At 48.1% G+C, this 16,498-nt stretch overlaps 1 protein-coding gene and 3 non-coding genes across 5 annotated transcripts; 3 read left to right on the top strand and 1 right to left on the bottom strand.

Moving 5' to 3' along the window:
* The first annotated feature begins 5,623 nt into the window (after positions 1–5,623).
* Mrpl58 (mitochondrial ribosomal protein L58) lies at positions 5,624–12,670 on the top strand. 2 transcript variants are annotated; one of them, XM_034504374.2, is made up of 6 exons: positions 5,624–5,846; positions 8,536–8,572; positions 11,201–11,260; positions 11,795–11,877; positions 11,967–12,136; positions 12,369–12,670. In XM_034504374.2, the coding sequence occupies exons 1-6, from the start codon at positions 5,655–5,657 to the stop codon at positions 12,451–12,453; spliced, it is 627 nt and encodes a 208-aa protein (XP_034360265.1). In that variant the 5' UTR covers positions 5,624–5,654; the 3' UTR covers positions 12,454–12,670. The 2 variants fall into 2 exon arrangements, with proteins under 2 accessions (XP_034360265.1, XP_034360267.1); XM_034504376.2 differs by having other exon boundaries at positions 5,628–5,759.
* Positions 12,671–14,701: 2,031 nt separating this feature from the next.
* On the top strand, positions 14,702–14,774 carry Trnar-ccu (transfer RNA arginine (anticodon CCU)). The gene has a single exon. It is a non-coding gene; the product is annotated as a tRNA-Arg (tRNA).
* A 216-nt stretch (positions 14,775–14,990) lies between these two features.
* On the bottom strand, positions 14,991–15,063 carry Trnar-ccu (transfer RNA arginine (anticodon CCU)). The gene has a single exon. It is a non-coding gene; the product is annotated as a tRNA-Arg (tRNA).
* Positions 15,064–15,461: 398 nt separating this feature from the next.
* Positions 15,462–15,534, top strand: Trnar-ucg (transfer RNA arginine (anticodon UCG)). The gene has a single exon. It is a non-coding gene; the product is annotated as a tRNA-Arg (tRNA).
* Positions 15,535–16,498: the final 964 nt, after the last annotated feature.

Below are 16,498 nucleotides of genomic sequence, written 5' to 3'. Positions count from 1 at the left end.
TGCCACCACCGCCTGGCTGGACCTAGAACTCTTAGTCCCCACCCTTATCCCTGACCCTGACACTCCTAAGGTCTCCTTTCCTCAGTCTTGGGTCTTGGTGTCATCACACGTCATCACACGTAATAGGAGATGCCTGTGACGACTCTAGTTCAGTGTTCCTTTATTGTTATTGAGATTTTTTGCCAGGCGTGGTGGCACATGCCTTTAATCGGGAGGCAGAGGCAGGTAGATCTCTGTGAGTTCGAGGCCAGCTTGGTCTACAAAGTGAGTTCCAGGATAGCCAGGAAATCTTGTGTCAAACAATCCGGGATTGTAAGCAAGTGCACTGGGCCTTGATACTTAGTCCCGCCGGCCTTACAGTTGCGATTACTAAGCCTTCATCGTGCTGAGAGTTTAGGTGTGCAGTTTACCATGCTTGGCTCTGCCTTACTTTTTCAATATCCTCCTTTTCAACCTCAAACAAACCCATTTAGACAGTTTTCACCTATGATTTTTTTTTTTTTTTTTTTAGTGTGAAAAAATACATATTTAGAACTAGCCAGTGGGGCTCAGTTTTGCTTGGCAACATCCAAAGTCCCATGATGAGCAGCCAGTTGAACACATACCCGCTTTCAGTCCAGCTGGAAGGTGTTACCTTGCTCAACACCAACCACGCACAGCTTCTAAGTCTGTACAAGCTGGCGCTTAACCCTGACTTCCATGAGGACCACTCCATGGCACTTCTGTCTTCTTCATGACTGACTCCATAGGCAGGGAGGCTGATGACAGTCCGTGATCAACCTGGTTTCACCAGAGGACATTCTCCCGGGATGACTGGACTGCTGGAAGATGGGCGACAGATGGGCTGCATGTGGCTGTGGCAGCCAGCCATTCAACATGAACTTCTTAAGAGTTCATAACCTTTGCTCTGGCTTTAGCTCGGGAGGCTGGGGCAGGGGGATGGGGCAGGAGGCAGAGGAGATTTCTTCCTTGCTTTGGTGCTATTATGGAGAAGAGGCCATGGTACCTCTCTGTGTGTGTGTGTGTGTGTGTGTGTGTGTGTGTGTGTGTTTTAATATGTATGGCTACTTTTCCTTTGCATATGTCTGTGTACCATGTGGACACTTGATGCTTGAGAAGACCAGAAGGCATCAGATCCATGGGGATCAGAGTTACAGTTTTAAGCCCCTAGGGGATTCTGGGAATTGAATCCCACTCTCCCACAAGTGCATCCAATGCTCTTGACTGCTAAGCCATCTATGCAGCCCCAGCCACCGTTTTGTCTTCTTATTTATTATTAATGTGAAGGGGTTTCCCCATACCATGGCTTAGATATAGAGGCCATAGGATAGCCTTCAGAAGTTTGACTCTGTCTTTCCACCTTGTGGGTTCCAAGGATCAAACTGAGGTCATCGGGCTTGGCAGTGAGTGCCTTTACTTGCTGAGCCATCTTTCAAACCCTGGGCTTCTTAAAGGTTTTCCTGGGTTGCAACATCAAGGTTGAGTAAGTGATAGGCAGAGGGAAAGAGACTGGGGGCCACAAAGAAAGATAAACCAGACTGGCCCCTGGGAAGCAGCCCACTGAGACCATAAGACACTTATAGGAAGAATGAGGGGGCCATTTACCTCCTGGTGTTCTCAGAACTTATATTCCATGCACAGTATGCTCACAACCACCATCCAATCCCAGGGACCTGTCTCCTCCCAATGGTGTGGAGTGGACGATACAAACCACTGTGAACTTGTCACTTGGGAGGCCTGTCATCATCAAGACTCCACTTAGTCTCCATGGAACTCTGGAGGGGAAGAGGGTGCAGTGTGCAGAGCACAGATCTGGGCCCCAAATGGGTGATTACACCAACTAACAGCCTGCATGGTTTCATGTAAAGCTTGTGTAAGAAGTCAGAGGACAACACACAGACACACAACACATAGACACACTCATACACACATAGACACAAACAGATACACATAGACACACACACACATAGACACATACACACAGACACATACACACATGCACACACATAGACACAAACAGATACACATAGACACACACACACACATAGACACATACACACATGCACACACATAGACACACACACAAGGGCTGTTTCTAGGAGACTAAGCAGGAAACTGGACATAGAGAAGGAAGCAGTTTCCAAGGAAGCTTTGCTCATTCATTCAAGCCACAGAGCACGTGCTGCCCATCCCTCCAGAGAGGAAGCAGGGTCTGGAGAGCTTGTCAGAGAGCTTGTCAAAATGGATTTCCTACCCTAGGGGTGCAGAGAAAAGCTATCAGATCTTCTTCAAGGGGTCTGTGTGCAGCATCTCTGAGTTGTGGCTGGCTTTTGTGTGTGTTGACTTGCTGGCTCTGTGGCAAGTGGTTCCAGTTTGTTTAATCCCCCAGGAACTTCATGAGACAAATGCAAAAGCTCTCATTAGCCGAACAGCATTCTGAAACTTGGAGGTTAAGTGAGTCAGTCAAGGTCACCCAGAAATAGTCCATCTCAGGCTGGGGACTGTAGCTGACGGCAGAGTATTTCTCTAGCATGTGCAAGTCCTTGTGGTCCATCCCCAGCATCACACACACACACACACACACACACACACACACACATACACACTCACACACACACACACACACACACACACACACACACACACACACACACACACACGGTGTATTAGAAGTATTTCAACTGAGGCCTGAGACCCCTACACCTCACTGAATGTCCCTTATGCCTACAACATGGAGAGTTTTAACAGGTCATCTGACTTAGGGCACTCACAAAGAAAATCCTGTGGATCCCTTCAGATGGCAGTCATATGCCAACTCACAAGCTACAGAACAGGGCTGGGTCTACAAATTCCTCTGCCTGCAGGACTGGCCTTTGGTTCTTAATCCTTTCTTTTTTCCTATTTTGAGTGAATAGCCCCTTCCTGAAACATCATCTCGGGCCATCCAACCTTTGGGGGACCAATGGGAGGAAGACAGGGTGCTGTTTTCAATCTTCAGTGCCAGCCTTTTCATTGTTATTGTTTAACATGAGGTCTTATGTAACCTAAGCTGGCATGAAACTCACTGTGTAATGCAAGCTGGCCTCAAACTCATGGTGGTCCTCCTGCCTCAGCCTCCCATTACAAGCATGCTCCACCACACCCCACTTAGTGCTCACCTATCCCAGCATCCTCCCTTCCCCAATACTGAATGGTTCTTGGCAGCAGTCAGTGAGAAGAGAAGAGCAGGCCAGCTGCTCTTCTCCCAGCCCCAGGGCAACTTGTCTTTTTCTCTCCCCCGCCCCCCCACTCCCACTTCTTGCAGAATCCAGGCCACCAGATGGCCTGAACAGGCTGTGTTTATTTGGAACCATGAAAATGTGCAGCTTCCTTTTCTTATAACTGTGGGTCAGGCACAGGTTGGAGGTTGGAGTCCACCTCGGAGCAAAACTGCCATGGGACCACTCTGATTTTGTTATTCACAATCCACAACCCGAGTGGATGCCTGGGCTTGCTCCCCTGAGCAGCATATTCCGGTCACTATGGAAACGTCTCTGCTCCCTCTGAGGTTCTGGGACTAAGTCAGTCAGGGAAGGACCCAGGAGACTCCTTCCGACCAGAGCCCCAAAGGAAGATGTCAGTTGCCAATCCTTTTGAGTTCACAGAATGCCTGGGGGTGGGTTTATCTCTCCAATAATGCAGAGACTGTAAAGGCTTGCTTCAGTGACAGTCTCCTGTTTCAATAAGCCAATGTCCCTGGAGAATACTTAAATTGTCCCAGGGGTGTATTTTTCTAGGTGATACTTTCTCAAAAAAAAAAAAAATCAAGCTCTTCATTACAAGTCAATCACAACCACAAGCATTACTAACAATTGCTAACATTTATTGACATCTATTTTCATCTACACACAACCTCAACTAAGGAACTTAGCCAAGGATTAGTCACCTCTGCACATCGCTTGGAGCCTTAGCATTAGAATGTCACCAATTCTGGATTTCTTGCCTTCACACCACTATGAAACGGTTCTGCTTAACCTGCAGTCTTCTGAAGTCTGTACCTACTTCTCCAGTTTGTCTTTAGTGGTTAGAAGAATCCACTGTGCTGTTCCTTAAAGCTTGAGGGAAAACTGGGTGGAAGCAAAGCTATCCATCACAACTCTCACACGGGAGAAGGTGGCTTATAAGGCTGTTTTGTGGATAAAAACAATAAGCCTGAAATTCATTCAATTTGACTAAATTCAGCTTACAAAAAATGAATTGCTGCCAGGCAGTGGTGGCGCACGCCTTTAATCCCAGCACTTGGGAGGCAGAGACAGGCGGATTTCTGAGTTCGAGGCCAGCCTGGTCTACAGAGTGAGTTCCAGGACAGTCAAGGCTACACAAAGAAACCCTGTCTCGAAAAACAAAACAAACAAAAACAAACAAACAAAAAAACAAAACAAAAAAAATGAATTGCTGCTGGGCATGGTGGTACTTGTCTTTGATCCCAGCACTCAAGAGGCAAAGCAGGTGCATCTCTGAGAGTTCAAACAAAGCCAGCCTGTGGTATGTCTGTGACGTGACACACTCTGCATGTTTGGGATACAGCAGAGACCTTACATTCTAGCTGGAAGACAGGCAATATGTTAGAACATAAGACTGGGCCTTACATCATGGTACTAATCTGAAGCCCTGTAAGGTAGAGGCAGGAAGGTCTGGAGTTCAAGGCTAGCCTAAGCTAAATAGGAAACTCTGTCTTAAAACACAAACAAAAGACAGACATAGTTGAGTAAGCTTTTACTACCAATGCTCTGGAGAGAGAGGCAGGCAACTTGCTATGTATAGTGAGTTCCAGGCCAGCTAGGGCTACATAATTGAGACCTGCCCAAATAAATACCACAAAACCAACCATTAAACTCAAAACCATACAAAGAATGGTCAGACAGACAAATAGACACCCATCTATCTAAAGCAAGCTAAGGTTGTGGCTGAGAAAGGAATAAGAGAAGGCAGAGAAAATCCAAGCTAAGTAGGTAGGATCTTCTTGCAGTGTCTAGTTAGGTTGTTGAAGGGTCCAGGTGAGAACAGACTCAAAAAGAGAAAAGGGTGTTTCTGGGATGCAGGATCCAGTGTTTGTTTGTTTATGTATTTATGCGTTTATATATATATTTATTGTTATTTGTGTGTGTGTGTACACACACACACACACACACACACACACACACACACAAATACATACACATTTGTTTTAATGGTTTTCCAAGACAAGGTTTCTCTGTGTGATAGCCTCAGCTGTCCTGGACTCGCTTTGTAGACCAGGCTGGCCCCGATCTGCCTGCTTCTGCCTCCCAAGTGCTGGGATTATGCCCGGCCATGTATTTATTATTTTTATGACAGGGGCTCAGTATGTAAACTGGGTTAGGCTCACACCTGCCTTGGCCTTGAGTGCAGTGCTGGGACTGCTGGTGAGCACCACTCAGCCAGACCATTACAGGAATCTTTTAAAGAAGAATCTCCCTTAGGTGGTCTCTATCTGCTGGCCAACCTCTACGTGGGGTCAGCTGGGTGCCCACCACCAACCATCACAGCCAAGGTGGCCAGCCCAGAGGCCGAGAAACCGGGCGGAACTCAAGCCGCGAGCTCACCAAAGATTGGCGGACCGCGAGGAGACTGCGCACCGGAAGCGGCCCTGGTTGATGAAGATGGCGGCCGCCTGGGGCCTACGCTGGGGCCTGAGCCGAACTGGAACCTTGTTGCTCCCGCCGCCCGCGCGCTGTGCTCGCCGGGCTCTGCACAGACAGGTAGACGGCACCAAGTTCCAGAGCATCTACAGCCTGGACAAGCTGTACCCCGAGTCCAAGGGCGTGGATACCGCCTGGAAGGTCCCGGTGAGCCCAGATAGGCGGGACGGAAAGGGCGGTTCCTCTCGCTGCTAGGTGACGCGCGGAAGCCGGGCGGTGTGGAACATTCTGGTTGCCTGGGGAGGAACTGGTCGTCCTAGCAACCGGGAGGCTGGGACTGTAGAGTGTGATAGCAACCCTCGTGGCTCGGATCGTGCAGGCCCTGGGAGAGAGCCTGCCATATACGCGTCTTTCAAGATCTCTAGTTTTTCCACGTTTTTTTTTCCCGGTCCTCAGGCTCACTTTCTATGCGAAGATGTGCATTATGGACCTTAAAAGTGGACAGTAAAAGCTGAGGTCCGCAAGTTGGAACGTTAAGTAGTCTTTTGTCCCTAGTAACGTTAGGAAGCCTGAGACAAGGCTTGTTTGGTCCTTGCGGATTCATATTTAGCCTGCTTCGTGTAGTCGCACTGCATGGGGCCTGAGCAGAAAAGAGGCATCTATTGACAGCACCTGTAAGATTGAAAGAGCATCAAGTATTTTCATTCATCCACTCGCACCTCATTCAGCAGACTTTTCTTGAGAGCATGTTGTTAGCACAGTGCTAATTTGGGTCAGAGAGTAGTAAAACAGATATCCTAAGATTGTGGAGTGCATATACTGCAGGGGGACAGACAAAAATAAATGAATAAACCCAAGTAACACTGAACATAATACTTTAGAGATAATAAGACTCAGAAAGAAGAGGTGCGGCTAGAGATACAGTTGTAGGTTTGTTTTGTGACAAAGGATCTCATGTAACCTAGGCTAGCCTCAAACTTGTTACATAGCTGTGGGTGGTTATGAGCTCCTGATCCTTCCACCTTCATCTCCCAAGTGTAAAGGCTATTGGCATGTGTCACTATACTGGCCTATTTGTTGTGAGAACGGCTATGTATAAAAAGCCCAGCTGATCTCTCATTTGCAGTGATCCTCCTGAGTCTCAAGTACTGAGATTACAGGCATAGGCCAACAAACCCGGCTTAGAGTTGAAGTTTTAAGTAGCATGATCTTGGAAAGCCTCGAAGAAGTCGGGTACAGTGGCCTGCATCTGTAACCCCAGCACTTGAGGCAGAGGCAGGAAAATCAGTTCAGGGCCAGCCTGGATTATATGAGACCTTGTAACATACAAAGACCTGGAAGAAGGAAGACATGAGAATACTGGGGAGATGAGTGTCCCAAGCAGAGCAGGTACAACCACTTCAGAGCTGGACAAGGGTGTCTGAGTAGGGCTGTCGCTGAAAGGAAGCTAAAGAGGAGAGAGGTGGGTGGGGCCAGGAATGGAATGATACAGCTTAGTTTTACAAGATTGACTGTTACAGTGTTACAGACAGCAGCCTGGAGAATGGCAATGGCTAGAAGGTGAGTTAGGAGATTGTGGTAATATAGGCAAGACAGCATGAGCGGGCTGGAAGCAAGAGGAGTCTTGAGGATGATTAGATCCTAGGCATCTTTTGAAGAAAGTCTATAGGATTCGCTACTAGACTGGAAGTAAAGTGAGAACGAGCAGGGTCTGTGGGGCTGGAGTTGAGCAAAGAGGTTTACTGGAGCCCAGAAGTAGGAGCCACCAATAGAGATGGCATTTCCATCAGCTTAGGATGAAATATTTGGGGGCAGGAGAAGAAAGATTTCAGTGGCACATCTGAGTTTCAGCCATCACCAAGGTGCTAGTCAAGCAATATTCAGAAGAGTCATGAAGAGGCAAGAGGAAACCTGAGGAGGGTGACTTAGCAAAGTGGTGACGTCTTCAGAGAGAGCGGCATGAGCAGAGTGAGGACTCCACCCCCATCCCCAGTTCTAGAGATCAAGCAATGAAGGCATGGAGAGGTGTAGGTTGACACACTTTAGCTTGGAGGCCAGAGGAGCCCCTGGGGCCGTAGGTATTTGTTGGACTTTGTGGTCCTGAGGATTTAAGGTTGGAGGGTATTGCTGCTGAATGAAGGGCTCAGGTGAGGAGGAAGCCTGACATGAGTAGCTCAGTCTGACACCAGCCCTCCAGGCAGGTGAACCAGGACCTGTTCAAGGCAGACGGCCACTGCTGCCACCTTCCCATAGGCACCAGAAAGAAGAGGGTGGCCCACTAAGATTGTTGTACCAGGGTGGCAGAGAGTATTGGTGCTTAGCGTCCCTCATGTATGTGTTCTTTGTCTTGTCTCATCCATCCCTTTCCCCATGAGTTAGGCCACTGATAGCACCCAGCAATAGCTTAAGGCAGAGCAGGGACAGCTGGAGGCATGAGCGCCATCTTCTGAGAGGAGTGCTTCAGAGGTAGCGGCTGAGTCAAGATGGGTTTGACAGCAAGATTTGGAGTCCTGAAAACAATAATGCATAGCTTTTTAAAAGTGTTTATTGAATTTAGTGTGCATGTGTGTGTGTATAAGTGTATGTGAGTGTATGAATGGTTGAGTGTGTGTATACATGCACACGTGTGTGTGTGTGTGTGTGTGTGTGTGTGTGTGTGTGTGTGTGTGTGTAAGTATGTGAGTCAGAGGATAATTCACAGGAGTTGGTTCTTCCTTTCTACCATGCAGATCCCAGGGAACCCACAGGTGAACTCAGGTTGTCAGGCCTGACTTTGAGGAAGTGCTTTTACCCACTGAGCCATCTCTTCAGCCCAAAATATATAACATTTGACTTGTAGCTTTATATTATTATTCAAGTGACTTCATTCTTTGACAGTATGTATATCATATTCCAGGAGGATGCAAAACAAGCCAGCAGTGACATCCCTCTAGGTAAGTAATTTTATTGAAAATCAGACATTTTAGGCTAAGTGTCTAACTCAGTGGTAGTACTTGCCTAGCATGAGAGAGACCCTGGGGTTAGCCCCAAGAAACACACACACACACACACACACACACACAGAGAGAGAGAGAGAGAGAGAGAGAGAGAGAGAGAGAGAGAGAGAGAGAGCCATTTACCAAATTTCTTATGTGTTCCTTCTAGATCTCTCCAGACCTGTGAAAGATAGAGAGACAAACTATGGGTGTGAAAGGAGACTGCAGCATGGCTTAGATAGCAAATAAACAGTGGTGTGGCCACAGATGGGGACCACACTGCTTACCACACCACACGTGTGATGTGCTTGTGTGGAACTGTCTTCATGATGTAGTGCTTGAGTGATGTGGGAAGAAGGAAGGCTCAGGAGTGTGGACAAGCCACCCTGTGTGCTCCTCATACTATTGAGTCTGTATCTCTATTTCCATAGTCCTGTTGGTATCTAGATATGTATCCAAAAACGCACACAAAACCTGTGCATAGGGCTGGGCGTGGGTGAATAGTGAGATCTAAAAACAACAAAACGTTGTTGGAGCGAGGTCTTCAGAGAACAAAGGAAAGACTTAGGTGCATGTGGTCAGCACAGCCGAAACTCCACACACTCAGGAGATGCGGCGGGAGGATAGCTGTAAGTTTGAGGCCATTCTATATGGTGAGTTCCATGCCAACTGAGCTTTGTTTTGAAATCCTATCTAAAAAGAAAAAAAGAAAGAAAAGGAATCTGGGCAACCAGGGGACAGACATTAGAGAATCCCCCATTGGATAAGTTTAGAATTCTTTGTCAAATGGTGGCATGTGTGTCTAATTCCATCACTTGAAAAATGAAGGCAGGAGGATCAGGAGTTCAAGACCAGCCTTGGCTCGATAGCAAGTTCAAGAACAGCTTGAGCTCTATGAGACCCTGTCTTAGGACAAACAGACTACAAGTTCTGTACTTGCCGAACAGGGACGGGGCTTCACTGATGTGGTCTAGAAAGCACTGAACTCCAACAGCCTGGGGTTTTTGTGAGACATGTTCTTACTAAGTAACCCAGGCTAACTTGGAGTTCACTATATAGCCCAGGATAGGCAAAGATGTGTCTCTCCATTGTCCTTGTTTATGGTGACACCAAAACAGAGACTTCCAACACATAGGACACTCATTGGCCACAGAGCCAAGGTGCTGTTGCATGGAGGCAGCTGTTTGGAGTGCCTGTGGAGGGAGTGTTAGGAAGCCTCTCCACAGAACTGGAGGCCAAGGGAAGTGCCTCATCCAGTCTCTGGGAAAACAGGTATTCTGCTCAGTGAACAGCAGTTGCCTCTCCTGGCTGGAGGACCCCACAGCATTCTGTTTCAAAAGACTCAGCTGCAGCCAGCATGACCCAAATGTGTTAAATGCAAGATTGCTGGGCTCCATAGTGTGGCCATACCCCTGCAGTGCCAGGTACCTGTGTTATCTAGTCAGAACAAGAGTTAACTAGCTTTTTCAAAGGAGGGAGATCTGGAAGATGGTCTCAGGATGCCATGTCGTTTCCTGCCATTGAGGTGCCATGGTACTTCAACATGCAAACCACTGTGGTTTGTTAGCTGGTCTTCTCTTAGTCGTAGTCTCCTGCTTCTGTATCTTCCCTACCCAGACACTTTCAAGGCCTTTGCATGAGCTATAGAAATGGGAGGAAGGAACAAGACAGTCATTGGTGGCACGAGGCCTTGCGTGCCAGCACTTGGGGGTCAGAGGCAGGTGGATCTCTGAATTCAAAAGCCAGCCTGGTCTACAAAGTGAGCTCCAGGACAGGCAGGGCTACATAGAAAAATCCTATCTCAAAAACCCAAACAAGAGAGCAGGAAAGATGGCTCAGCGGTTAAGAGCATTAGCTGTTTTTCCAGAGGTCTTAAGTTCAATTCCCAGCAACCACATGGTGGCTCACAACCATCTGTAGTGGGATCCGATGCCCTCTTCTGGTGTGTCTGAGGACAGCTACGGTTTACTCTTATACAAAACAAACAAACAAGAAAGCAACTAGCTGTGGATTTATAGTTTGTGGCCACACTGCCTACCTTCAGGGTGAAGGTCCATTCAACAAATAATTTCAACCCAGACCATGAGCTAGGCCCTGACACACAGCCAGAAACAATATGCTAGTCCCTGACCTACTGTGTAGTCTCAAGTCAGCCTTCACAGTTCTGCTCTCAGCTCCAGTGGCAGCTCTAGGAACGTGCCTTCCTCCACCTCTGCTTCTCCTCCAGCTTCTAGCCCATCTGATTCCATATCCACCATGCATTGAACTGTGTGAAACTAAGTCTGTCCCCAAGCTTGAGCCTCTTCACTTTCCACCAAACAAATACACAGAGCAGGAGGATTTGTTAGAATACGCTAGACTTGGGCCTCAATTGTACTTCTCCCACTCTGGGAGGCCTTGGGACAGTCAGTTGTTCTGATTTTAGCTTTGACATCTGTGAATACTGTCTAGCTTTACTGATCTATAGCGTGTGTGTGTGTGTGTGTGTGTGTGTGTGTGTGTGTGTAATAGTTACGTTGACTAACTTAGCAGTCTACATGTTTGGCTATGGGGGAATCCTCTTGTATGTATTCTTTCATTTCACAGATCGGTTAAGCATAACTTACTGTCGGAGCAGCGGTCCTGGGGGGCAGAACGTTAACAAAGGTACTGACACCTTGTGACTTTAAGGGAGCTCAGCAAGTCTGCGTTCACATTCCTGTGGAATAAAGAGGTTTTTCTGCTCAGCCCATACACCTCCAGCTTAGAATAATCCTTTCTATTCTTCTGAATGTGCCTGATTGTCTGCTTCTCAGCTGCGGATTGCTAAGACTAGGAACTAAGACTAGGCTTTTGAGGGTGAACAAAGAGAATTCACAGCATGGGAGGGCAGCCTGCTTGGTCCATGGGGAACAGGTTCCTTTTGCTCCTGAGAAACCCATCCCCTGCTCTTTTCAGAGTCCAGGAAAATTGTGAGGAGAAGCCCAGGAAACCCGGGTACTAGAAGTATTTGCAAACTAGACGTTTTATACTGAAGAACCTCATTAGCCTTGCAGGCTGGTCCATGGCCAGTTTTCATATAGGCTAGAATGTTCCTGGTTAGGTGGTTGGCTGTCCTTGGCTTTAGGACTATTCCTGAGGCCTGGGCACTGTGGCATCCTAAGAGTCTCAGGATCGATGCTCTTCCCTCCCCATCCACAGTGAATTCCAAGGCTGAAGTAAGGTTTCACTTGGCCAGTGCAGACTGGATTGCAGAGCCCGTGCGCCAGAAGATTGCCCTCACGGTACCTACCCCCTTTCTGTTCCTATGGATCCCTGGGGTAGGCATAGGCTTGTGGGCCTTTCAGGTGTTCCTCATTTTCCTTCTTGGCAGCATAAAAATAAGATCAACAAGGCAGGAGAGCTGGTACTTACCTCGGAGAGCAGCCGATACCAGTTCCGTAATCTGGCAGAATGCCTACAGAAAATTCGAGACATGATTGCCAAGGCCAGCCAGGTGCCCAAGGAGCCATCCAAAGAAGATGCCCAGCTTCAGAGACTCAGGTACAGAAACACCCTGGCAGCAAGCGGGCTCATAGGGACCAAGGCTGGGCAGGAGAGAGGGCTGGGAGTCCAGAAGCTTCCAGATCCCAGGGGCAGTGGGGAAGCTGCTAAGAGGAGCAAGGTGTGGGTCCAGGTCCACATCTGGCTCCTGCTGACTGGACTCCCCTCGGCTTCCAGCTTTGAAAAGCACTGATTGCACATCTGGGCCTCATTTGCTGTCCTTTGTTTTCAGGGTTGAAAAGATGAATCAGGAAAGGCTACGACAGAAAAGACTAAACTCTGCCATAAAGACAAGCAGGAGGATGACTATGGACTGAAGTCACCCCACCCTGCTGGCACAGACCAGAGTGTCAGTGCAGCTCAGCAGAGAGCCGACACACCACGGGAGACTTTTCTTGATTAATTGGAGCCCTGCTAGAACGTTCCTTTGGCGGGAAGGCTGCAGCTCTTCCAGGGCAGCTCCTTCCATTATCCACCTCATGAATTCCTGGCTGCAATAAACTTGTAAGCACAGGAGCCTTTTGTCAGTGAGAACTTTGCACAGGACTCTTTCTTACCTTTCAGCCTAAACCCACCTCAGAGTTGAGCACATACAGCAACAGAGGATCGTGGGTCGGTCCACAAGGAGCATAGTTAGGAGGGCTGAGGTTGGTGAGCAGGCATTTGAGCTGGACCTTCAGAAAGAGAACACTGGGCTGGGAAGACACTGGGTGGCAGGAGGTGACGGGGAAGCCAGGAATGCCTAATGGCAGATCTCGCAGGAGACTTGAGAGGTGTAGCGGGCAGGTAAGAGCCTCAAAATCCACGGAGCTACATTCCCAGGCCAGAAGTTTAGGGGTTATTTTCTTACGTGTATACTGGGTGGATATTTGTGTGCCACACCCACATGCAGAGGTCAGAGAGCAACTAGCAGAGTCACCTCCTCCATCCTGGGGATGGAGGATCAAGCCTCAGGCTTCAGGGCAAATATTTTCACCTGCCCAGCCATTTCACTCTCTAGATTATTTACTCTCAGGTGAGGTACGCATGTCTGGTGGTCAGAAACAACCTGTGGGAGTTGTCTTCCTCAGCCATGTAGGTTCCAAGGACAATCAGGCTTGGCCACAAGCACCTTTAACTGCTGAGCCAAATCACCAGACCCAGAAGGTTGTTTATTATACCTCTCCAACCCTCAAATGTATTTATTTTTAAAACCAAAAATGAAGGCCAGAAAAGGACCTTGCTGCCCAGACTGCCACGAGTTTGATCCCTGGTACCTACATGGCAGGAGAGAGCTGACTCATGGAGGTCTGACCTCTACAAGCTCCATGAAACAGTTATGTGCACACACAAATATAACTTCATTTTTCTTAATCAATAAGCTGTGCCCTGGTCAAATTTCCCAGAGACAAACCAGACTTTGGATGCCACATTAGCTTGAAAATTAAGCATTGTTGGTGTCAGGCAGGAGTCAGCCATCTATAGGAGGTGAAACACTGTGTTGGATTGCATGGAAATTTGATAAATCTGGTTTGTCATCATTATATTCTGACATGCAAGAGAATCCATGCCTAAAATGTAATACCTCCAACTTGCTATGAGCTGTCACTGGACTTGGGTAGGAGTTTATAAACAATTTCATTATTAATCTTGTTAGCAGTTCCCCCAGGACATTGCTGATCCCGGCGGCTCCCTCCGTCACAGCTTCCTACAATTGTCCAATCTCCACATTGCTCCAAATGCTTTCAGACTTGAGCTTTAGCGCCAAGCATGTGCCCCCACCCCCACTCCCCTGTTGCAGCGTTTAGTGAAGTCAGCATTGAGAAACAGAGCAGGGAATTGTTAGGATTAACTACAGGGACCAATTATTCCACACGGATAAGTCATTCATTAAACAAATGCTTCCTGTGCTCAGTTACGTAGTTAAAAACCATATATACCTTCTTTCAAGCCTCAGCCCTTTCCCAGAACCTCGACACCTACCACCATTGCTAAGCTATACCTCCCAGACTGCTCATTCCATTCCCTGTTTTTGTTTGTTTGTTTGTTTGTTTGTTTGTTTTAAGTGCGGTTTAACATTACAATAATACTAAGCTGGCTGTCGTCTCTTGTCTGCCGTTTTCCTCTCTTCCTGGCCCTTTGACGCCCACCCTCCCGTGCATTGCATATTTATTTGCAAAGGACATAGTAGTGCCTGAATGGTTCTATGGTTACTAGAAGGATCCGGAAGGTTTTCAGAGCTCATGTTTCAATACTGTCAATATTATGACTGATATTTGTTGTCCTTTCTTGTTTCGCTCAGTTTTTTAGAGATGTACGAAGGGACAAAATAGCGCTGGGAGGAGGGAGAGGGGGTAAAAAAATTGACGCCCCAAAACTTTCACGCACTCCAAGTCTGGATGAGCAGGCGACCTCAAGGCGCCCCTAGGCTTTACCCTGTTCCCGCTGTGCACTAAATAGCCTGGGCGTTTTAGCACAGGTCCCAGCTTCTCCGGTCAACAACAAAAATACGCTTTTAAGTCCGAGCAGGCAGAGGTATAGTCGTGAGCCCATTAGAAAGGAAAAGGCGATAGGCACGTGTTGTGAGCCCCAGTGGCCTAATGGATAAGGCACTGGCCTCCTAAGCCAGGGATTGTGGGTTCGAGTCCCACCTGGGGTAAGAGGGTCTGTTTTGTTTTTGATTCATCACCTAAGATGAATGGGGCCACATTAAACTACGGGACGCGCATGCTCGGCTACAACTAGGGTACGAAGACACAGCGCACCCTTGTGGAGTGCACCGCTCACAGAGCCGAGCTAAATGACTGGTCACAAACAGCCTGACCCAGCGGGAGGAAGTGCACGCACGACTCTGTCTCCAAAATTAAGGGAGCACCACCCCAGGTGGGACTCGAACCCACAATCCCTGGCTTAGGAGGCCAGTGCCTTATCCATTAGGCCACTGGGGCGCGACTAAAATACGGTGTTCACGTGGTCCGTGATAGCGCGACGTGCTGACGTGACCAACACTATCCTGGAACAGTGACCGAGCGCCTCCGCTCTGGCCTGGGGACCTGTCTACCTCGCCGACTCGGAGAAAAGCTGGACGACGACACCATACATCGAGGCGTTCTGCGAGACGAAGAGGGTCGCAATCCAACCTGCGGGCACAGGGGCTGACCAGAGAGGATTCAAACTGGCCGAAGTCGGAGGAGCTCCCTGGCGTGCTACATAGCTGCGCTACCCAGCTCCCGTGCGCTGCGGCTCGAAAGTTATAGATGCCACAGACGTCAACCCTTGTCGGTTGTCGGAGGAGCTCCTGCACTTCATCAAATAATACATTCTGGTGAAGCCCTGAACCTAGGTAGACCGCGTGGCCTAATGGATAAGGCGTCTGACTTCGGATCAGAAGATTGAGGGTTCGAGTCCCTTCGTGGTCGAAATGTTTTCATCCTGGTAGATCTCCTTTCAATTGAATTACCTTCTGAATATCCTTAAATTGCCCCTTGGCCTTAAATAGGAAATCAGGAAGACTCTGGCTTAGATATACTGCCTAGATTTGGCACTGAAGGAAGACCTTCAGTTGTGACACCAGTAGTTTCCTTTCCTTTTAAGAGGTGAATTATAGAGGATAGCTTCCCGTGTCCTAATTCTAGTGTCCTAATGTGTAAGGCACTGGAAAGGGATTTGGGGTTCAGAGTCCCATCGGATGGCAATTGTTTCCTGTTTCTTTTGGATATACTTTTGTGATATCCATGGTCACCACAGCCTCCTGAGTGCTGGGATTGTAGGCATGTGTCACCATGTCTGGTTTGCGGCTGAAATCATATATTTATGTGTCTATTTAACTCTTGAATGAAACAATCCACCAGGGAAAAATGCCCCACTTCATCATCTCCTGCTGCTGAGCTGCTCCAGCAAGAGATACACCCTTGGATGCCTCACAAACTGGGGACCCAGAGCAGTGCAGAGTAGCTCTCACCCCCGCACTCCGTGCTGCCATACACAGCCCTCACACCCCTTACAGTGATGGAGGGGAGGGGTGGAGAAAAGGTTAGGGGGGTAGGCCACATTGCCAAGGTGTGAGGGTGTCACCAGGGGTGGGGCAAAAGCAGGGTCTCCGGAGGTTGGCAAAGGTCTGTTCTTTTAACTCAACAGTTGTTTCTTTCATAAAGATATATCAATGTCTTTGATTTCCTGCTTCAGTGTATGTTCCTTTAGCAAAAGATTGGTTTGCAGAAAGGGCTGGCCTCAAATTCACAGAAATCCACCTGCCTCTGCCTCCATAGTGCTGGGGTTAGAGGCCACCCTAACACTCGGCTGTTTTGTTGTTTCTTTTCTTGGAAGTGCAACAGCAATAGTTTTCTGAGGCAAGAACATTTAAGACTGATAAAACAATACAAT

This window comes from Arvicanthis niloticus, chromosome 6 (assembly GCF_011762505.2).
Source record: "Arvicanthis niloticus isolate mArvNil1 chromosome 6, mArvNil1.pat.X, whole genome shotgun sequence".
Taxonomy (NCBI): domain Eukaryota; kingdom Metazoa; phylum Chordata; class Mammalia; order Rodentia; family Muridae; genus Arvicanthis; species Arvicanthis niloticus.
This window is presented reverse-complemented; position numbering and strand designations above follow the sequence as displayed.